The sequence below is a fragment of the Motacilla alba genome, chromosome 1 (genome assembly GCF_015832195.1).
Source record: "Motacilla alba alba isolate MOTALB_02 chromosome 1, Motacilla_alba_V1.0_pri, whole genome shotgun sequence".
In the NCBI taxonomy this organism is placed as follows: Eukaryota; Metazoa; Chordata; class Aves; order Passeriformes; family Motacillidae; genus Motacilla; species Motacilla alba.
The window spans coordinates 2,756,186-2,779,977 of NC_052016.1; the positions used below are offsets into that span (position 1 = coordinate 2,756,186).

The following is a 23,792-nucleotide window of genomic DNA, read 5'->3' on the forward strand; positions in this document are numbered from 1 at the left end:
AATTAAAGAGGTTGAATTTCCTCTCATTTGCTGTGGGGTAGGCTTGTAGACCTGGACAGAGTACCATGGCCTTGCTGACACCCAGCAAGCTCTTCAGATCTTACAAATATGCTTTTTAATATAAATATACACATTCAGTTTACTGCTTTTCCCAAGAAACTCCCTTGATCTTGTCCAAATTCAAGATTATTTCTTCTTTTGCTGATTATTCCAGCTTATTCCAATGGCAGCATGCCTTAGCTGTATAACCATTAACCTCTCACATGGATGCTGTTTCTGGACCAAGAGTTGACTCTTTGCAGCATAGTTACAATTACTTCCAAGAGCAGGAGACAAGAGAAAAGACAGATGAAGTCCAAAACATTAGCCTGAAGCAAATTTTGCTTCAGCTCTTGAGTTTGAGTGAGTGGAACCTGTGAAATTTAGGAGCTTGGAAGGACCAGGGATTTCAGCTGGGGCCATCCAGGGATATTTTAGCTCAGAATGCACAGGAGTTTGAGTGCTTTTAAGGGATGTGTCACAAACTCCCAGCTTGCTGATACCAAAGCAGCTCAGCTTAGCAGTGTGTCAGCCTATCTCTCATGCAGAGTGATGTAAACTAACCCAGGGGAGCATTTCAAAGATGCTGAAATGTGAGTGACCTTGAGGAGCTGCACTCTCACACGAGCATCAATTGCTTTCATACCCAGAAAAGAGGAAGTCAGAACCTATCAAGTGTTATCAACCATCCAGCTGGTTTGAGTTGGGGGTATCTGTACACTTTTTTTGTCTCTCCCCATAAAACAAGTGGATTTTTTTTCCCCAAGTACCATTGGATACCTAAACAAATGCATTTGTCATTATGGAAATAATGATCTAAAGAGGAAAATTGTCATAAAATTTTACTCATTCAACCCCTTCCCTTCCCTTCCCTTCCCTTCCCTTCCCTTCCCTTCCCTTCCCTTCCCTTCCCTTCCCTTCCCTTCCCTTCCCTTCCCTTCCCTTCCCCTCTTTTCAGATGTTGATATAAAGGATGTTATAATCAATAATTACAAAACCAATGCAATTAAAAATGAAATAATATCTGAGTTGTAGACATTGATTCATATAAGGTTCCTGTAGACCAATATTAGGTTTTCGAGTTCTTATTTTTGCATAGAAGAAAAAAGCACATTTAATTCTGAATCAGAAGCTTTAGGAGGAATAATCATACTTTGCTTATTTTTAATATAATCAAATATTTTTAGAATACAACAGTACATATATGGAACACACATGTACAAATACAGAAAAAATCATATTTTTAAGGTAGAGAGAATAATTTCTGTGTGTTAACTCCTTTGTTATGTGTCTTACACTGGCTGTTGTTAACATTGCTCCAATTTACTATTCTTGAAATTATTGCTCTAATTTATTATTCCTGAAATTCTGACTTTGCATTTCTTGACTTTTAAAATATTTTGCAGCTTACAACATGAAAATACACATTGTTATTTTATTTACTTTAACTAAAAAACATCTAGTGCAAACTGAAGTAAATCCAGAGATGATTATTCTGGAGGTAAAATGTAAGAAGAGCCACTAAGTACACACATGTTTGGTGTTTCAAGCCCCAGAGCAAAGTTAATGGTGCATATAAATAATTATTTGTGCATATACTCATAATCCATATGGTCACTTTATGAAAATTCTATGTAAAAGGCAGTTAAAGTCATAAAGATTGACTTTGCATGGTTCTGAAACAGGAGGAGTGGACAGGAGGGGTGTGCTGGGTGCTCTGGGCTACTGACCATAAAAGAGAGAAGGAGCCAACAGAATGCAGCAGCATCTCTCAAAAAAACAAAACAAAACAAAACAAAACAAAACAAAACAAAACAAAACAAAACAAAAAAACCCCCAAAAAAACCAAAACACTTTGATGATTCTGTTTTGCAGGAAAATATCCCTTCACCTCTCTTCTGGAAAAGCCCAGATAGAGCTCTGTGCATCTTTGAACCCCATTCAGAATTTAAGCTTTGGGAGGAGCAGCTCAGCTCATGGTTCCCTAGCTTCCTCCTGCCCTTTTTGTAATCCTTCGGGAGGATCCATCATGATTCAGCTTTCATCAGTTGTAGCTTTTCTGCACAAAGACAATTCTCAAACATATTCCCAGGGATCCAGTCTCATGATTTCTGTAGACACATTGTAGGCAGCTTTCCTGAGGACTTTCATTGGAAATTTCATTCACCCACAGCTATTTTTGTGTGGCTGCTCCTGCATGCAACATCTCCACGAAAATGTTTTGCATGCCCAAATAGAACCTTCTGAAAATCCTAAAAACACCAAAATATCTATGTGAAATTTGTGTAGCTTCAAGGGAGAAGAGTGGATTATGAGGCCTGAAAACAACTTTTGGCAGTCTGAATATATATTTTTTTTCTTGGGAAGCTCTAAGCAATGAGAAGCAGAATTGAGTTTATGGTGACATTACACCTAAACCATGGCAGGACTTACATCAAGACATTGAACCATCAAATATATTGGCAAAAATATGACAGAACAACCTAAGAGGAAGCCAGAGAGGGACAATTCATCAGGAAGGGGAGTGACAGGACAAGGGGGAATGGCTTCAAAATAGGGAAAAATAGGTGAGATTTGAGAAAGAAATTTTTTTACTGTGAGGTTGGTGAGGCCCTGGCACAGGGTACTCTGGCAGTGCCCAAGGCCAGGCTGGACATGGGGCTTGGAACAACCTGGGACAGTGGAAGGTGTCCCTGCCCATGGCACTGGATGATCTTTAAGGTCCTTTCCAACAAAACCACTCTGTAATTCTGTCATTCTTACATAAAAATGCTTCACATGTCTGAACTGCCTTTGTGACAGCCTGCTTTCCATGCAGACAAGGATGAAAAGAGAGTGTTTTCTGTCTTGGGGCTGCAGGAGCGGGAGAGGACAGCCCGAGCTGCAGCGGGTTTGCTCTCCACCTCTCCAGCTTCATTATTTCACCGTGCACACTGATGAACTGTAATTGTTTCCTGGCTCCCCTTGGTAGGAGATCGGGTGACAAAGGGGTTTGGAGCACTGCTAGGTTCCTGTTTCCCTCACTGATCTCTATTAGAACAATCATTATGATAATGATTCTAATCCAAGCTTCTGTAATATAACTGAGAAATAAATGCTTCTTGGTTAATATGCCTCAATTAATGGGTCACCCAGCGTAGCTGCAGCAGGTTGCAAGTAAGTAGCTTTCAGGATCCGAGCCCAAATGATTATAGGTTTTCTTTCCCTTTTTAGATGAAATGGATTCATAAGCCTTACTCAAATGAATCGCTCTTGCAGTCATTAATTATAGTATACACATGTTAATGACATCATTATCAGGAGATAACATAATGTCCCAAGGACCACGTGCTACAGTTGTTTCCTGTGCAAACAATTGTGCTTGATAACACAGCCTGTCACAAAATGTCAAAAGAAACCACATGGTGTCTCAAAATGATTGTGAAATTATCATGTGTCACAGCTATGTGTATCATAAAAAATACCACCACGACAGAATTTGTCATTAGCTCTTGGGTGAGGGATACTGAAGAGAACAAATAATTAAGATCCTGAACATCTCAAGTGCAGCACATAATGCAGCACTGAACTGTTTAAAGCATATCCTGTGACTGAATTAAAGTGCATTAGTCATGAATTCAGGATATGCACAGTAATAGGCAATATTCAGCATCTTGGGAGATTTTTATTTTCTCTCCTTTATTAGAAATAGACAGAAAGGAATTAGTCCTTTTAATATCCTCCTTTAGCACCTCCCTTTTAGCTTGTATGAAGATTGGGTACCGAGACTGTAAGAAACTTGCCAGTGTAACTCTTATTTTAGCAAATTAAATCCCGCTCAAGTGAAAGTCAGTGCCAAAGCTGCTCAAGACCTCTGTGGGAACAGAATATCAGTCATGGGGCCTCATTTGAGCAATCTCATTTTCATCCCTTCCATGATGCAGCAAAATTTCCAAGCCCCTGGCCAGCCTGTGGGTTTTGCTGCTGACAGAACAGCAGAGTTATTCACTAAAAAGGACTGAGCCCCCTCTTTTTGCCATCCATGGATTTTGGCAGCATTACCATCTCCTGCACTTTCCCTCCTGAACTCAAGTGGAGATTTATTTGGGTTTTCCTGTTTTCCTTTCACCAACAAACTGAAAAACAAGATTATCCTCCTGCTGGAAGGAAGCTGTGCAAAATTGTTGCCCAGAGCCACGGGGCTCTGCAGGCACAGAAAGGTGGAACAGTTCTCCCCAGGACACCAAAGGCTGCTGGTTACAGAGATGCCAGAAGTTTTCCTCCTCCAGGGCTGCCTCCTCTGCAGGGTTATGTGGGACCTGCTGGCAAACAGCTCCCTCAAAGACCCATCAGTACCCTCATCTCCAGAGCTGAGCTTTTTGTAACCCACAAGACTGTTTTCAGATGCTCTGATGATGACAGGAATGCTGCTTTGGTCACGCAGTAATTAGTAATTTAGGAATTAGCCATCAGCAGCAAGGCAGACAAAGGGAGATATTCAAAATTTCTCCTCCATCAAGAGTCTGTCCCTGTGCCCACTCAGGTGATTCCCCAGCTGCAGAGCTGCCCCAGCCCTGGGCCCAGCCCTGGGAGGAGCTGGAGCTGCTGCAGAGAGCCCAGAGGAGGCTCCAGGATGAGCAGAGGGATGGAGCAGCTCTGCAGGCAGCAAAGGCTGGCACAGCTGGCATTGTTCAGCTGCACAGGAGAAGCTTTGGGCTGAGCTCAGGGTGGCCTTGCAGGGCCTGCAGGAGCCCCAGGAAACCTGGAGAGAGACAATTCCCAGGGCATGCAGGGACAGCACACAGGGAATGGCTCCCAGTGCCAGAGGGCAGGGTTAGATTAGATCTTAGGAGAAATTCTTCCCTGTGATGGTGATGAAACACTGGAAGAGGTTGCCCAGAAATTTTGTGGCTGCCCCTCGATCCCTGGCAGTGTCCCAGGCCAGGTTGGACACTGGGGCTTGGAGCAAACTGGGACAGTGGAAGGTGTCCCTGCCCATGGCAGGGGTTGGGAATGAGATGATCTTTAAGGTCCCTTCCAACCCAAACAGTTCTATAATTCAGTGATAATTTCAATATCTGTGTTCTCCTGATGCTGATATTCCTTTATCTGAAAGGTACATATGAGCCAATCAGCCCTCCTGCAGCAAGCCCAAGAGAGCTGGCATGCAAATATTTTAGAAAATTTAAAGGTGAAAGTATCTAAAGTAATATCTTAGTTTACGTGTTTGGACTTTGTGGTTCTAAGTGATCCCAAAGGAGCAAGAGAAAACCATCTCAGAGGCTGCTTTGAATTATATCTTTCCTTACTAGAAATAATGCCATGGGAATTCCTGACGGATGACCTGGTTTTGCACTTCTGGAGAGGATTCAATAAGATTAAGATGAGGATTCAGGTTCCTCTCTTTTTTTCACCTGCAGTTCCAAACCTTCCACTGCTCCTCCACAGCTCATTATTCAGGTTTACAGTGTTGCAGTTACCAGCTCGCTCAGCCCTGGCACGCACAATAAATTACCAGTGACCCTTTTTTCACCTCTTTGCCTCAAATTTCCATTCCTGCAAGGAACACCACCCAATTAAACACCACAACAGGGGCCTTCTCAGGCAGGAGGGGGGGATGTTTTGTGACATTACCAGAATTTATTCTGGCAAAATCTGAGGCAAGGAAAAGCCTGGAGACAGAGGTGGAAGAGACCAGTGAGATTTATGAGAGACTGGCAGAGCTGGCAATAGAAATTGGAAGAGTTACTGGAGCTGCCAGCAACTTTGCAACCTTCCAGATGGAAAATCAAAGGATTATTATTTGTTAGCACCAGTATGTAAAAAAATGTATTTAACTGACACAGGGCTGAGAAGGCTTTTCCCTTCTTTGGTGCTGCAGATTTGGTATATATATAAATATGTATATATATAAAGTGGTTTTTTGTTTGGTTTTTTTTTACAGTTCACCAGAGTTCAGCTTCTTATTGAGCTTGTTTTTTGAAGACCAATAATTCTGGGCACTCTGTTGATGCTGCTCATACAGAGCAACTGAGTCAAGTACACAGCATAGATACAGGAGCATTTCAGGAACCACACACTTTAGGATGCTTCCAAGTTATCCTTGGAAAACCTTTGTGAAGTATGGGTTTAAATCTAAGAAATTACCTCAAAAGACAGCAAACATACCCCATATATTATGTGAGGAATAATTTAGTGTGTAGACAATCAGGGCATATTTTTAGGAAGCCTTCAGCTGCACTCAGCAATGCTGCAAATCCACTTGAACACTTAAAAATAAGTGAAGGAAAACAACATCTGTCTAAGGAGGTGACAGGCAACAGTCTAGAAATCTATAATTTTGCCACAGAAAAAGTGTAAAATGAGAGTATCCAATGTCCTTGCATTCAGCAAGGACTAGCCAAAGGACTTATTTTCATTTCATTAACTATATTCTAATCCAGTGCATGATCAAAAATAAGGCAAAAATAGGAGTAGCATCATTCACCAACTTCATAACCCTGAGCACCACGTAGTCCTTCGACTAAAGAAGAGCTTATCTTAACAATGTTTGTGTAATTAAACAATGTATTACCAAACGATCACAACAGTCTCGCTGGAGACTGCTTGGATGTCTCAGTTACTGAAATTTTGGATGCTTGAATTTGCAATTTAAATTTTCTTCTTTTTTAATACAGATAAATTAATCCAGAGGAGATATATTTTTATTATATGTATATTTTTTTTATTTTTTACATATTTTATAAGGCAAGCAGTAGATTAGAGGTTTGATTGGAGGTCTTTTCCTACCTAAATGATTGTGATGCAGTAGAGTCTCAGTAGTTACTCCTGAAAATAAGACTATTGTAATTCAAGTTGCATTATTCCATACCAAAGGAAGATGCAACAAACTTTTTTAGACAATTGTTGCATCTGGAAACTCAGACAAAGCAGCCTGGTTGAACAATCCCCCATTTTCTTTCCTAGAATTGAGAGGGGAAAACCTGATGTGCACAGGATGACCTGACGTTGCTCAATGTTATCAATGACCCATTTATTGGAGGGAAAAGAGGGGAAAGAAAATAAATTGGACTGGAGAAACAATCTGCTTTTATCCCCCTTTTCTTTGTACAAGTGGTTGAAATGCTGGGAATCCACTGGGTTTGCCCCAGTGATGCCTTGTGAGGGCTGACCCAGAGCAGAGGCTGGGCAGAGCTAAAGAATAAAGCAGGGATTTATTCAAAGGCCTCCATGGATCCACCTTGGGCAGCACAAGAGCCCAGCCAGGGCTGCACCCAAGATGAACCAAAATGGTCCCAAAATGCACGAGCGCTCCCGGGGTCTCTCCCTTGGCTCAGTTCTGCTCCATTTGCACCTTGCAGTTCATTGTCCAGTTCCAGCTTTAGCCCAGGCACTCCCACCCTGCTTGTTTTTCTCTCTCCAGCCCACGCTGTTTGTGCTCCTGGGCTGAGCTTTGGATCATTTGTCCTTGGTGCCCAGCTGGAGCAGGAATTGTTTTGTCTCCCTGCTCTGTGCAGAGAGCTCAGCATCCCATAATATGAAGCTCTGACCCACACACTAAAGCAGCACAGAGTCTGAAACATAGAAAAGATAAAACCTGAGGCATCACCAGTTTGGAGTTGTAGTTGCAGCTGTTTTGACAGTGGCAGCATCTTCCTTTTTGGAACATTCATATCCAGTTATTAGTTTGGCATCCTGCTGATGCTGTTATTACTTCAATTTATCTTTTTGGTAAGGAAAGTTTAAAAGGCACATCATATTCCAGCATTTTTCACTGTGAATTCCCATTGAAACACTGTGGGACAACGGTGTAGCCCTTCAACAAAGAGAGATTTTCATGCTAAATTCCAAAGATCAGACAGATTTTCCTTCAGTTATAAGAGAGCAGAAAGGCAGGAGCTTCTCAAGATTAAATCTTGGGATGATTTTTTCCCAGGGTCTTAGGTAATATGATAAATTTTTAATTACAGCTACAGGAGGGGTTGGTCAGAGCAGCTATTTGCAGAGGAGGAGCAGTGTGGATCTGCAACACAAGACCATCCTGTCCATCACTCCAGCAGTTTCTTTTTAGCAAAAACCAGAATAATTCATCCATGGGGAAATTCACTAAATAAGAAGCTGACTAGAAGATAACTAGAAATTAGTGACAATTTTGCTCCATGATGAAAAAGGAAGTTTCTACCTTTGATTCAACAACACCATAACCTTTTGTTTTATATTTCATTTGTCAAAACTAGTTCCTCACGGAATTAAAAAGTGGGGAATGTATTCCCAGATGACCACCGGAAATCCATAAAGTGCTTAAAGTTCCATAAATCCATGAAGCTCCTTAAAGTGCTTTTAGCTTGAATGGATTTGGGTGATTTTGCCAGTATTATTTGGCTGGAAAGAAGAATCAGTTTTGAGAGTTCTCATAATTTTGCATAGCTTTTCCTTTTCTCCTTTTCTGCCAAAATTTTCATTTTGAAGATGTTGTGAGCATGTTGTCCTGATTTTTAAATGCTGAGCTAATAAAGCCTTCTGAGAAATGCCTTTTGTCAAAGAGACTACATTCTCATAAAAAGTTTTAGGTCAAAGAAATTAGCTGTACTCTAAAGGAAAAATAACTTACAGTGCAAAGCCCCAACAGAGTGGTTCTAAAAACCTTTCTACCAACTTTCAAGAAACTCTAAAATTTATAGTAGAAAAAAGCAATAAAACTTGAACATAAAATCCCCCTGGGGATGTGACTAATGAGGCTGTTATACAGTGTATAAACTCACACTATACCTTTGTGATTATTCTTTTTATAATGAAATATAATCTAAAAACCCTCAAAAAAAAAAAACCAAAAAAAAACCCCAGAATGACCAAATCAGCCCTTAAACCTCCTGTATTTCCTAAGGCCAAATGAAGATAATTTAATAATTTGAGTACAAAGCTTAGACCTAAGCACAGCTTTTGTGTTTGTGGGTTTCAAGGATCTGATTAACAAAGAAACATTTGACAACCTGATTTAAAAAAAAAAAAAAATCAAGGAAGCATTTTCATATTGCCCTTGTAACCAGCTGCCTCATTTATCACACTCAGCATCTGTCATCTACAATATGTCAAACCCTGCTTGGAAGCACGACTTTCTTCTTTCTTTTCTGCTGGTTACATTATCAGCAGTGCCATTTTGGCCGCTGCTTTTGGGCACGTGGAACAGGTAATGGGAGTTTCTATTCCCTTGAAATACAATTTAAAGGGGGAAAAAAATGATAAACCAAGTCCTTTGAACTCCTTGTAATGTGGGAAGGAAAAGTGACCCCCAGCCCTGTGCCACACGCTGTCCAGGAGATGGATGGCTATAATTTACTCCTGCCTCAAACACGAGTATTTATGGTGCCTCCCCTTGGCTCTGGGGTAAAAATGGTCTCCAGAGAAACAGAAACATTTCTTTTTAAGAACATATTGAAAAGAGGGATGCGTGGGACAGCTGAAAGTCAAGGGAAGGAGACAGTGAGGGTTGCTTTGTCCTTTTTTTTTTTTTTTTTTTCTCCTTGTTTGCCTTTGTGGAAAATATTTACTGTTTGTTCCCATTTTTTTACTCACCCACACACACGTGCCTGTGCATGTGCAGGCACAAAAATACCTTGACCTAAGTTATAGAGGTGATAAATCTCTAGGGCTCCTGTGCAGCAAAGCACTGTCAACACCAGCACTGTAAAATTTAGCTTTAAAACTTCTTTTCAGCTGTCCTCTGGCTCACAGCTGGATGAGCACATTGGCAGCTCTGAATGAGGGAAAATAACTATAATCCAGGTTCAAATTAGGGTGCTCTTCCTCTGGCCTCAGACGTTTGTGCACTGGAGCCAAATTATCAGCCTCTGCTTTTGTCTGGAAGTATTAACTATTCAGGGAAACAGCCCCAAAATACTCAACACATAAGGCCTAGAATTCAGATTTGATAAAACACTGCAAAGACACGATAACAAGGAATGTAAAAAAATCACCAAAAAAATTCCCAAGGAAGGTTCCTAATTTTAGATTTCATAAAAGTGAGAAAAGTTTCCCTTTCTGATTTTTATTTGCTGTAAGAGCTGCTTCTAATTTATGGGTGATTGTATCTCAAAAAGTGTTATATTTAATATCTTTATAAATATTGTGCTTCTCTAAGCCCTCTTTGTTTCTCTTTACTAGTAATTCCCTCTTTCCATGAGACAGGCATTAAAAACGGTGAATTTTTTTAAATTAATTATTAATTTATTTATGATTTATTAATTATTAATTTAATTAATTGGGAGGGTTTTTTGCCAATTTTTTAATCAGCTTTTCCTAGGCTGTACAGCTTTTAAGATGGTTCCACTTCTCCTGGAAATTTTCTGCTTTTATTGAGATTTGCTTTCCCTCTAGAAACTCATGGCATGCTGGGCAGTAAAAGTAGAAACTAGACCATATAGAGGAAAAGAAAAGATAAAATAGATCAAGAAATAAGGTTTTGGTTTTGCAAAAACAAACAGACCAAGGTGGTCAGACCATTCCCATCCCAGATGGTCTCTCTAAAAAAGGGGCAGAATTTTTAGTGGATAAACCAAATAAAACTAAAATAAATATCGTCAGAGCTTTTTATTAGGATTTTATTCATCTTATTCTCCTTCGTTGAATCTCCTTTCCTGTCATTCCTGGGATTGTAGCATTTACTAACATTCTGAATCTCCTTAGTTAAGAGAATGTGGAGTTTGAGATCAAACCTTTAGCACTTGATTTCCCTGACTTTAAGCTGGACTTCTGAAGGTTGGCCGCAAAAGTCTCATCAGCTCACCCTGAGGTCCTTTTATCATCAATAAGAAGGTCTTTGTTGTCTTTGAAACAAGACCAATGGCCCTATGGAAGGCCTACTTTTGTCCCCTCAATGCCCAGTACAGAAACAGACCTTAATTTTTAGTCACCTGAGGACCAGTTGTGGAGAGCCACTGATGGGTTTTATTACCATGCTTGGCCCCTGTGCCCAGGTGAATGCTTTTGAAAATTCACCCAATACAACAACACCTCTCTGTCAGTGTTAATATGCAGAAAATATAATTATTTATATTGGTTATGCTAATAAACTCAGAGAGTGGCTGCTAAATACAGGGAGAGTTGTATCTTGCTCACTTAAATACATTGGAGTCTGTTCCTGCCATCACAGTATCAGATGATATTGGTCTATCTGCAACTATGTAGAAAATAAAATTATAATTGCCTCTGAACAGCTAGAGGAGACTGGTTCTACCAGAGTCCTCTTTCTTATACATCAGCAGATAGCATTTCATGGCTTTTTAGCTCAGAACTGAGCTGTTATAGACCCAGGTCACTGTGCTTAAAAGTATATTTACTTGCATGAGTGAGCAGTGAATGAAAACCATTAATGTCCCGGCATGCCCTGCTCCCCAATACTCATTTTTGTTGGAGCCAGAGTTTCTTCGTGTGTTTCTGCTTCATTTAAACCTGTCAATACCCCAATTAGTGTTTGCTTCTCTTCCCCAGGGAAGGACATTTACACATGTCACTTCACAGCCTCCAAAATCTAAAAGACTTATGGGAGCTGCTGGGTCATAAAATAGAGCCTGATTAAAGCTTGTGCTTTCCAGTGACTTTCTGCCTTTTTTTTTTTTTCCATTTAAACTTGTAAATTGTTCAGGTGATCTTAATGAAAGGACACAAATAGGGAGATTAAAGCATAAAAACAAGTTTAAAAAATAAAACCCAAAAAAACCCCTCTCCCATGAGATTTCACAGTTTCTGTTTTTAACTGATTTGCATTCAGTAAGTCACCAAAAATTAAAGTGCTGTGCTTTACAATTATGATAGCAGTAACCTTCTCATTTCACATTAAAACTTGATGCCATCTTGATGGCAAACTGAATTCAATTTAAGATCAAAGCATTGGAGCAGTTATCTAAAATTATGTATTGCTAGTTTTAACTATTTAACATTCCTGCTCTTTCCAGCCTGGCTTTTATAACAGGCTGATTAAAGATCATAATTGATTTGGAATAGAAAGTGGCCCAAGGAATTTGTAATTAACGGAGACATGTTTCTGGTGCTAATTTTTAGCCTTCCCAACAATGTCAAAGATGGTAAAAATAATATTGTCCATAAATTTCTTCCAAGGGAAGATGATCTTTGTCTAAGTCTCCATAAATCACAATTTCATATGTGATAATATAATGGTTTTTTTGATCACTAATTTTGTTTTGACAATTAGCCAAGCTTTGATGAGACTGATTTCCCAGGGCCTCGTGTGAGTTCCCACAATTTGTAAGGAATTTCCTCAGGCTTTCACTACAGCTGACTGCAGGGACAAAGCTGGCAGCTTATCATCCCCCATTCCCTTCCCCTTGGTTACTGGAAGTGCAGTTGGACAAAATGGGAATTGAAGCTGCGTGGCAAAGCAAGAGAAAGTCACATTCATTTCAGAGCCATGTCAAAGTCAAAGGAAAGCCCAAGAAACAGCAGCAGCTGCTGGTCTCCTGTGTATCATCTGAAGGCATCAGTTTGCACTGTACAAACACAGAACTAATTCAAGAAAAGACCTCAGCAAGAGGAAAGAATTGCCTTTGTGATTTGAGAGAAAAGCCCTTTTTTATTTTATTAATGCGTCTTTTGGTTAAAATTCATAGTTGTCATGCAAAATAAATCAACTTCTCTTCCTCTAATGTGACCTGAAACCACTTCTGAGTGAATAAGATATGAACCCTAAATGTTCACAGCCTTTGCCCTGACACACTCAATCAGATCAGGAGGCGCTGCTGGAGCTGGCAAGGACTCAAGACATCATTGTCATTTTATTCCAGCTCAGCATCAAACAAGGCCTGTTCGAGCTTGGAAACACATGTTGGAATAATATTTATAATCAAAGTAACTTGGCTGAAATGGTGCTTTAGGATGTACAGAATCCATATTCATTCCCATTCAGTATTTATTTATTTTCAGATTTTTTTTCTCCAAAGATTACCTTGTATGGGCGTCCTAATAAGGCAGTTTTTACAAACCACTGAATCTCTTGTTTTGTTACTGGATTTGAAATGCAAACGTATAAAGAATTTGACCTGCCATTTCTGTGTTTAATGTCTCTCTTTTTACACAGCAGTGCTGGTTTTTATACTTCTCTGTCAGAAAATTAATTTTTTAATAGAACTGCTAATGAATCTCTTGCCTTTTGTCCAGCAATTCATTCATAAAAAATGTATAAAAAGGCTACTGGTCTTCCTTTTAGGGCAGGTTTGGGGTAGAAGGTAATTTTCTTTGTTAAGTTTTATTTTTAAATATTTTCAGGAATATACTTATAAATCATTTTTTGGAATTTATTCCCTATACACTACAGACTCCTGAAAATAAAGCTGAGTAAATAATTCAGAATATGAATTCATCAAATCTTTACTTCTCAAATTTCTCAGGTTTACATGTTTGAATTTTTTTTTCTAATCTGAAACCTTAATGGCTATTAATTTCAAAACATTGGCTTTTTAAATTTTAAATTCATGCCACATTAATACTGGCACAATTCACCCAGAATGGTTTCCATCTATGAGTTGCATTGCTTGCACAGCAAATGCTTTACTGATTCCAAGCAATACAATAAAATATTCTATTCTAGAATCACCTTCATTAATGGAATTTTTAAAACATTGATCCCAAGAGAACATGTCTCTGAGGAGGTTTTCACAACAAACACGAGTAGGTCCCAAATGTGAAGTTAATTTTCAAAATTAGTATAAAGAAGTTGTCATTAATTATATGCCCATTATTATTATCTATAATAACTTTTATACATAATGATAGGATGCTTTTTTTTTTTTTTTTTGTATTTACATAATTCTTTGACTCTCTGAGACATGGAATTTGTTTCCTAATCTTGGACATCTCCTGAGGATGAGGATTAAGAGCATGATTTTCACCTGCTGAACAGGCTTGACTTTTACCAAAGAGCTATGAGTTTAAATTGAAGTGTTTGGGAAATCCTATTGATTTAAAATTCTCTTTTCTTCACCATTTGAATTCCAGAGAGATGATATTTAAGTAAACCCAAATGTCTCTTATCAGAAAGGGAAAACTGACGTTACGAATTTTAGCAAAGCTCTTGCTGACTCCTGAAAGTCTACTAAATTTGAAAATAAACTAACAAATATATGTATCAACAAATTAAAGTGTGACAGCCAGGCTCCCTGAAATATAAGTAATGTATTTGCATGAGCTTTCTCTGCATGAGCAAAAGGGGATGGAGGAAAAGGGAATTTTTGAGGTAGGAAAATCCCATTTGTCATGGAGAGAGGAGTGTTCTCACTGTGGCTGACCAGAATAAAAGGACAGCTGATTTTGGCTTAAATGTTAAACTCAAATTTCAATTCATTTTCCAGTATTTTTTCAATGTTTGCAAGATGAATCTCCCATGGTTACAGGTATTTCCCCAGATTGGCCAGGTCAAGCATGATCCAGTGATGGAGCCAAAATATGAGAACACTCTGCCAGGCCAGAGATCTTCAGTCCAGGAGAACCCCAGAATCCCAGAATGTTTTTTGGGTTAGAAAGGACCATAATACTGAGAACTTTAGTCTTACAATCATTTTTGAATGATACATGGATATTTAGTGTTTAATTACAAACTGAAAGACAGGGAGATTTTTAATTTGCTTTTTCCAATGTGGCTATTCCCATCTATGAGCTGAAAGAGAGAAAAAATGCCTCCCTCCATCCCAGCTCTCTATATAATTTTTTAAATTTATGTGAATTTTTGTTTTTTATTAATTCATAAAGATTTATTCAAAAAGGATTCAGAAGTTTCTGATACCCTTCACAAGCTTTACTCAACTTGCTACAGTCTTGTTAATCTGGATAATGAGATTGGTCTTTATCAAAGTAATTAAATATTTTCATTTTAATTTGGACTCAGTTCCTGATGAAACACTCAGCAGTAGCAGGGAAAAAATAAGTCAGATTAAGTAATTTTTACTAAATCTTAGGAAAGACCCAGATTCAGTTTTCTTCAAGAGTAGGACAAAAAGTTCTTGTTTTGACTGAGCCACTTTCACAATTCTTAAGGATAACCCTGACTACTGAATTTTGCACTTTGATTTTAATGAAGCTGGTAATAATATAAAGCAATCATTATATCAACAAGAATTTATTATTAGCATAATCATTGCCAATTCATATGATTGTACAATCTAATATTTTTATATGCATTAGCATAGCAATAATATTTAGTGCTATAATAAATAATAGTTTAATAATATAATGATAATAATATAATTAAATATTTTAAAATTATTTCTTGCTGGGTTTCCATGAAGAAAAGGGAAAACAATGAGTTCACCAGTGAAAAGCAGCAAATAAATCTGCTTTCCAAAAAAAAGCCCAACTCTAGACAGAGAAAACTCCAGTATTAATGTTGCTGGCAGAGATATGAATACCTTGAAAATGGAAATTGCCACGATTTAGAAATTGTAGCTTCTACTTTGTCCAGTTTTGACCAATAGATCTCTAACTGTGCCCAGCACCCCATGGCTTCAGACAAAGACATGGAGAACCCCAGAGAAAACAGAACTGGACTAATTTGCCCTGTGGTGAAACTATTCCAAAACTGTGGAACGTGGCAATGTCCATTCCTTCAACCTGCACAGCAACATGCCCTTCCCTCCCAAAATTCTCTTATTAAAAAAATCTATAAATATAATTATGTGTCTGTATATAATGCACATTTGAAGAGATATAAGGCACAGCCACGTTTAATATGGCATCTGAATCATCTTGATACATTTCTAAACGCCTTCGCTTATTTTTAAGACATCCTAAGAGAATATCTATGCAAATGTAGTGCAGATTTAGCTTGCTTATTTACAGTTTTCTAGATTATTTTGTCAGTAAAGAACCAGCATATTTATCTCAGTTATTTGCATCAGTAATTTGATTAAAGATAGTTGGAGGATGAAGAAATATGTTGCCTAAAATATCCTTGGGAATGTAGCTTTGTTACCAGAAATCTTTTGACATAGAGGAAGATAAAAAGAAGAGCTTATGGTTTAGAATCATTGGAGATAAATTGTGAAGAGTAAAAAATCAGCTTTGGAGGAAGGGGAAATATTTAGCTGTGAGGCATTGCTATGGCAATAAGGAATCCATGTGGAAGATTATGTGAGGAGAAGGGAGGGATAAGCAGGGATAAAGCTGTATCTGAGGAATAAAGTCATCTTTCTTTACATGTTTTTATGCTGCTTTTATTAAGAAAGTTTGTTGCAGGAGGAAAACGAGCTTTTCAAGGAAGCCTCTGGTTTTTAAAAGCAAGATAGGGAGTCATGGGGTTTGCTTTGCACTGTCACCCAGTGCAGGAGCTGGAAGTGAGGCAGGAGTGTCTGGGACAGGCTCCTGGATGGCTGTGGGAGTTCAATCCAAGTCCAGATGTCCCAGTTTCTGTGTGCTCCTGCACAGGAGCTCTGGTACCTCGTGGGCAGGCACAAACCCCTGACCCCTCATCTCCTGCGTGGGCTCAGAACATTTTCACCATCTCCAGGGAAACTCCAGGAAGGAGATATTGATGGGAAGGAAGACTGCAGCTGTATGGAAAACCCTCCAGGTGGCTTGGGGGGGGGGTTGGCTGATTTAATTAGGGACAGGAAATGAGGCTGGAGGAGGAAAATATAAAGGTATAAGGATTAGGGGGACATGTGAGAACTTGAGGAGGTTGAAACAGGAAGAAAGAAAGAAGGATAGGTGAAGGAGCCTGTTGTGATGAGGGGAGAGAGATGTGCAGAGGAAGGGACATGTGGGAGGCTGGGGACATTGTGGAAGGAAGAAAGGAGGTGGCACAAGTTAATGATGGTAAAGTGGGCTCCTTAACAGCCTGGCACTCTTTTGAATTGAGTCTCCTATTGAAAAAAAAATATGCATAAAAGGATGTATGGGACTATTTCAGGAAGAATTTCTTCACTGAAAGGGTTTTCAGACACTGGGAGGGGCTGCCCAGGGAGGTTTGGAGTCCCCATCCCTGGAGGTGTCCAAGGAAGGCCTGGATGTGGCACTCAGAGCTCTGGGATGGGGCACAGCTTGGCCTCCATGGTCTTGGAGGTCATTTCCAATCTAAATGGTTCTGTGATCTTGCATAGCCCTGGTTGCTCTGGGTTTGGAGGAACAAGCAGATGGCCACAAAAAAAACCAACTTTCTGAAAGTAACCTCCTTGTGAGTACGTGGGCACACACCAGATGAAACTGAGGCTATTTCCATTCTCTAGAATATGGAATCAGACTCATCGTAATTTTCTATTTTGATTATTCATAACTTCTTCTCTTGAACAAAACTGATGAGTACCTAATACCCAAACAGTTAAACAAGAGGTGCTTCATCACTAGTGCATGTGGAGCCTCCTGCCTCACACAAGACCTTTCTCTGAGTTCCTCCTGGAATTAGATCCCATTGGTAACTCAAACCCACAGCTCCACGGGCCCTGTTAATCTCCAGGTTGGTTTGGTTTGGGTCAGGAAGCCTCTGAACAGAAAGGGCTGCACCCTGACATATTGTCATCTCCAAGCATTAACAGCTCTGGCATGTGAAAAGGTCATGCCACCAAGCATTAACATTACAGGCTGGCAATTAAAGTAATTCATTTAAATAAGGGTTTTTATTATGCTGTGTGGCAACAAACACAACCTATGCAAGGGGAAAGCCTGGGAAGGCCTCAAATCAGATCCTCTGCCAGTGTCATCTGATTAAAACAGGGACCCAGAGAAGCTCCCATGGAAGGAGTGACTTGTTCTGATAAGAAGAGGCAACCATTCATGCATAAAAAAAGGGACTGGGGCTACTGCAGGAGGCAGCCCTGGAGGGCAAGAGCTTTGGGAGGGGTTCATTGCTGATGCTTCATATGCTCTAAAAGAGTGGAGAGATTAATTTGGAAAGAACAGCTCTGGATGCTATCCAGGGCTTTCCAGCTTCTCCTGGGCCTGAACTGAAAGAATTATGGGCTTTGATTCTTTCTAGAGACAGAAATCCAGGTGCCATTTGTTGGTGGACAAATCATGTGGGGAGGGAAGGACAGCAAAGGACACCTAAGAGATCATCCTGTTTCAAAGATGCCATGTTTGGGATTTGCAATAAAACATGCCAAGGATTTTTTTTTTTTCCTTCCTGTTTGCAGGAAATTTTAATTCCAAAACACAAAAATACTTCAGGTTTAAGACTATTCTTGCTAAGAAGAGAGTACTTTTTTCAACATTAAAATTTAAGGCCTTTTTTAAAGAATGGTTAATAAAGTTGACAGGTATGTCCAAACTGTTCTGCAAAAACCTTCGGAGTACAATAAAAACTCGAATCTAGCTAGGTTTATTGTCAGTTTAATTATACTTTCAGTTCAGCATAGTTCAGCTACGCACTCACACATCCATGGTCTGTAAGCTCCTCGGTGCAGAGCCTTTCTTTTAATTTTGTGCAGCTCCTGGTTTAATTGAGCCCTCATTTTGATAGATCATTACTGTCACACACACTGGTAAAACATATAACAGTCAGCAAGTAGAACAGCAGCTCATCAGAAGGAAACAGACATTTTTATCAGTTCTTTATTGTCCACATATCTGAGCACTTATTAGTTAAAGTCTCTTTATGTGCTGTGAATATTGAATAATGTTGAATGCTGAATTAAGTTGCCCTGTGAGCAGCAAAACAAATGAAGACAGGCTTCCTTTGGATTCACACCCTCTATTGTCCACTTCCAACTCCTTTCTGATCAAAGTTCCCTTTGAGGCCCATCAGTTCTCATATATATATAAAATAAAATACTTTTTCACATTTATTTCGACCTGGTTAAATATGGACAAGCTCAGTGAGGCACAGATTGAAGAGCCAACCTTGTATCATCAGACCCTTCAGCTCACTGAGGAACAACCTTGTTTTGTTCTGTTTTCTCTGTTTCTAGTTCCAGCTATGATAACCTCCTACCCAAACACCACCCTAGCAACTCAAGGCCAAAAGAAGGAGATGAGCTGCACGGCACATGGAGAGAAACCCATCATAGTCCGCTGGGAGAAGGAAGACCGGATCATTAACCCCGAAATGTCCCGCTACCTGGTTTCCACCAAGGAGGTTGGGGATGAAGTGATTTCTACCCTGCAGGTGAGAAAACAAATTGGCCCCCAAATCATCCAGATATGTCAAGGTGTGCTTGGTTTGGTTTTGATCCAGGTGCAGGGCCAGCCTGACAACACTGGAGCCTCAGCACCCCATGCGCTCCGTGCATGGTGGGGAGAGCTGGCAGCCAGAGGAGGGAGAGGAAACTTCTGCAATCCAACCCTAAGGAAAAATTCCCTCTTTCCACACTCCAGAGGCAGCAAGAGAGTGAGCCAGGTTCTACCCTCCATCCTTTCTGTCTCAGGAGCAGTGTGGCTCATGCCTTAGCCTGTCCTTCCCCAGATCAGTTTGACCAAAGTGCTGATAAACTCTGGCAAATACCTGGCCCCAAGTTCTAATATGTGTCACACTTACCCTCACCAAAATCACTAAACTGGTTTGAGAAAAAATGCTGCCTTTTTAAAGTGCTCTTCTCCCTTCCTTTCACTTGGTGGGGCTTGTGAGACCACTTTATAAAATCAGGATTCAAAGGAGTGTTTTATGTGTGCTTTTATGAAATCTAAAATAATCTTTCTTCTTTTTTCTCACTCCAAAATCTCCATTATCCATTTTCAGTCACATTTCAAAAGTGTATTTATCAGGCCCAAGGCTGGTTATTGTCTAAATTTTAGTGTAACTCTTATGAAAGATTTCTTTATTTACCAGCCAAAAACTGTGTTGGATGATATCCAGTAAAATTCTGGGTTTGCTCTCTGTGAGAAACCTTTGTCATTGACTTCTATGAGGAAGAAAAAATTCTATGTGTGACTTTGTTCCTATTAGTATTTTTGTGATACAAATAATATTTAGTTATAGGATTGAGCCTAGGCCTCTCTGCCATCATTCTTCTTGTTGATTTCAGTAAGATAACCCCTGGATACACAACCATATTTCTATTTAGAAGGCTGGAGTCCTGCTTGGACAGTTTTCTGAAGCAGTTGTGTACAGCAATGGTGTTCTACATCCATGTGTGTTACATACAAAACCTTTCACTTCTGAGAAATAAAACACCCCAAAAAGCAGAAAATGACAGATTAAGGCTTTCTCTGAAGCTTTGAGCTCAGTGCTTTTGCATGATGATGTAATCTTTAGTTGTGTACTCAGCTTTTATTTTTTCTGCAGGACCCCTGCCTCAGTGAGACAGGACTTGGATTTTTCACTGGGGCTGAATTAGGGTTGAGTAATGAACGGCACTGTGTGGTGCAAAGCTGATCTTTGAGACCAAACTTTTCACAGGTGGCCAATAATTGCGTGCTCTTTGTTTTCTGGGCACTTGCCCTGAGCCCTTGGGATCTGATTTGCAGAAGTACTAAGCCCTCCTGGCTGCAGCTGAACTCAGTGGAAGCTGTTATGAACACGTGAAAGGCTATTTATTGCTCAGGACCCTGTGGTAGGGGGAGGAAGGCCCAACATGTCTCAAATTGGGCTCTGGAAATTTTTGTTTTTCAGCTCAGCCACACGTGCAAGTGAACACAGCTTGACACGTTGCCACATCTCAGATGATAACTCTCCAATTTCCTTGCAGCAAGTGGGAAATTAACTCATTTATCTTAACCAGTGGTTACTGGGAGTTGTGCTCGCATCACCTGGGTTTTGCTGAGGAATAAAGAGCACGTGGAGTTTCCATGGCTCAGCTAATATGTGGCAACTTGTCAAGCAGCCACAAACGTTATCATACATCTGCTTCCTTAATTCCCTACATGAAATGGTGGCAATGGTGTTCATGGTGTCAGGGCTGATGAAAATAAATTCACTCCTGTTTCTGCAGTGGGTGAATTCAGAGGAAAACGCCGTGAGAAAATGAATGTCAGTTTTCAGGGCACAGTTTGAACAGGGTGCAGTAAATAAATTGTGGAGCAGCACACTGAACAATGAGAAGGAAATGGTATTTCAAATATCTGCTCATTAAAAAAAAAACAAACTTTCTTTCTTCTACCTTGAATGAAGCAGTGGTCCTGTACAAAAATATCATTATGATCATGTTTGTAATTATTATAAATAAATTTCCTTGCTGTTTAACAACAAATTGAAAAGAAAGACAACACAAAACTTTATTATGAGGCACCATGCTAAACACTACAGGGTTCACCATCAGTGTTTGAACATTTATTTCCTCCACACAGACTTCAGCCACTTGAGTTATTTTCAGAAATAGCCAGAAAAATTTGGAGGCAGCAGGAGGCACCATTTTGTATGGCAAATTTCAGCCAACAGTTAAATGCTTGGCAAACTTGTGAGGAACTGGAAACAAGGCTCCTAAGGAGAAGCTGCAGGAATAGGTGGAGCTCCAGCTCCTGACTACACGTGTCGAGCTGGTAGCCTGTGTCCTCAGCCCAGGTGCTGCTGGCTTTGATAATCTCAGTATTTTGGAAGCTTTCCTATGCAATTGTATGTGTGTAACCTGCCATATCTATTTATTGCTGTCAAGGAGAGCAGTCTGAGTGATTTTTCTTGTGCCTCACAGACAAGCTGTTGGTTTATTTTCTCTGCGTGCTGTTCAATCCATCACCTCTCTTCCAACCTCCTATAGATTCTGCCAACTGTGCGTGAAGATTCTGGCTTCTTTTCCTGCCACGCCATCAATTCTTACGGGGAGGATCGTGGAATAATTCAGCTCACTGTGCAAGGTAGGGAGAGGACAACACAAGGGAAAAAATCCACAGTTATTGTAGGACAGAAAGTGTAAAACTCTGTTGGGGGGAGGGAGGTTCTGATTCTTAATTAAATGTGTTCCTCATTGTCCAAGAAATGAGGAGCTGCATGAAGGTTCTCAGTCTTTCATTTTCCATTTCAGTCTTTCCTTTCATTTTCTTTCATTTTCATTTTCTTTCATTATACCAAAATAAAAGATAAGCCTGAGTCCTTCTAGATCTGTATAAATTAATTAGAATTTTTTTATAAATACAGTAGTTGACAATTGCCAAAGATACTTAAAACTAATATATTGCCAAAGATACTTAAAACTAATATCTTCAGTAAGGAGTGTAGATATGGAGGATTGAGGGAGAGCAGGTTGCATTTAATTTTAAAGAACAAATGTGCTTCAAACCCAGGTCTGAAATAAAGCAAAAGTGATCTCACTTTATCTCTAGAGAAATGTTAAATCTACTGTGGAACTTAGAGCAAAACATTTCAAGTTTAAGCAATCAAAATAAATTGTGAGCAGTTTGCACCATCCAAATTCTAGGAATTTGTGTTGCCTGGGGATGGGGTTCCCCACCTACAGGGCAAAACCAGCAAGTCCTGGAGAGGTGACAATATTTGAGATGCAGGGCACAGGCAGGACTCAGCCACTGGCCACTGCTCGTTCCCATGTGCTGCTGGTTCCTCCTGTGCCTCTCTGAGCCTGCTCACAACAAATTCCTACAACGTGCAGATTTCTCTCTCCCTGCCCTTGATTCCAAGTAGCAGCCGATTCCAGAGCATGCCTAAGGCAGCCCTGCTGAAAAATTCAGGTGGAGTTTTGGGGACAGGTTCCCAGTTCCACCACTGCTCATCTAAGCTGCCATGACAATTTAAAGGGACATTAGAATGGGCCTAGGTGCTGGGTATTTACAATATTAACTTTAGAAGCAAAAACAGCTTTCAGAGTGATTTAATAAAATTATTCTGTTATGGAAGTAAGACTTTTAAACGCACTCAAAGAGAAAAAAAAATTCTCTCTCTCCCCACCAAATTTAGCACTTTTGAGTTTAGTACTCATATTTTTACAATTGCTTTCTGAGTAAAATCACTGGTAGTGGTATCAGGGAAATGTGGGATTAGAGGTAAAATATCTTTCCTGGGATGAAAGTCCAAGCTGGAGTGATTTTAAGGAAATGCAACCAAGAAGGTTAAAGAGGAGCCAGTATTCAAGATTACACCAGTGAAACTGAGCTGAAAAGTGCTGCTACCTCCAGCAGGTGATTAACAGCATCAGGCTCCCCATGAGTGCCCAGAGAAATGCCAGGAAGGCTGAGCCAGTGCCACGCTGGTTGCTGTGCCCCTGTTAAGAGGATGGGGTGTGTTCTGAGCAGAGCTGTGTGTGTGTGTTTGCCCAGAACCCCCCGACCCCCCTGAGATAGAGATCCGGGAGGTGAGAGCTCGGAGCATCGCCCTCAGGTGGACCATGGGCTTCGATGGCAACAGCCCCATCACCGGCTACGACATCGAGTGCAAGAACAAGTCAGGTAAGGAGCAATCTCACTGATCCCCCTTGCTGCTCATTCCCCACCCAGTCTGTGCTGTAAAAGGTAATTCATAAATTGAAACTGCCTGATGGAATTTTTTTTATCATGGTTTGTTTAATCTTCCACAGGAAGATTTATCTTCATTTGTTGTCCTTTTTGTTTGTTTTGTGGTAAAGACAGTAAATTCAGCAATTGCTGCTTTTCCCTTTTACCACCTCATGCTATGTTTAGTGAGGCAAAAATTTTGTGATCTTTCCATTAGTAGAAAAAATATTTTCAAGAGTGTTGAATCATCAGTCATCATTTTAGCCCTGGCTTTGTAAATGAAATCAATAATGTACAGGAGAGATTGATAATGTACCTGAAAGATGAGGAGTGGAAATTCTCCACTGAGGCTGAAGTCAGGAATTGCAAGTTTGGAGATGTGCATTGGGCAAGGATGCCTTCAAAGGATGCGCACACCTGAAAGTTTCTGGGCTCTCTTTTCTTTTTGATTGTTTTCCTTTCTT

The 23,792-nt window shown here is 40.0% G+C and overlaps 1 protein-coding gene across 2 annotated transcripts in view; it reads left to right on the plus strand.

The window, feature by feature from the left end:
• The window catches only part of DSCAM (DS cell adhesion molecule), a 179,649-nt gene that overhangs the window by 46,719 nt on the left and 109,138 nt on the right, over window positions 1–23,792 (plus strand). For both annotated transcript variants that reach the window (XM_038138300.1, XM_038138309.1), the window contains 3 exons: window positions 18,924–19,120; window positions 21,645–21,741; window positions 23,155–23,283. In XM_038138300.1, coding sequence (XP_037994228.1) covers window positions 18,924–19,120; window positions 21,645–21,741; window positions 23,155–23,283 — 423 coding nt within the window. The remainder of the gene's footprint in view (window positions 1–18,923; window positions 19,121–21,644; window positions 21,742–23,154; window positions 23,284–23,792) is intronic.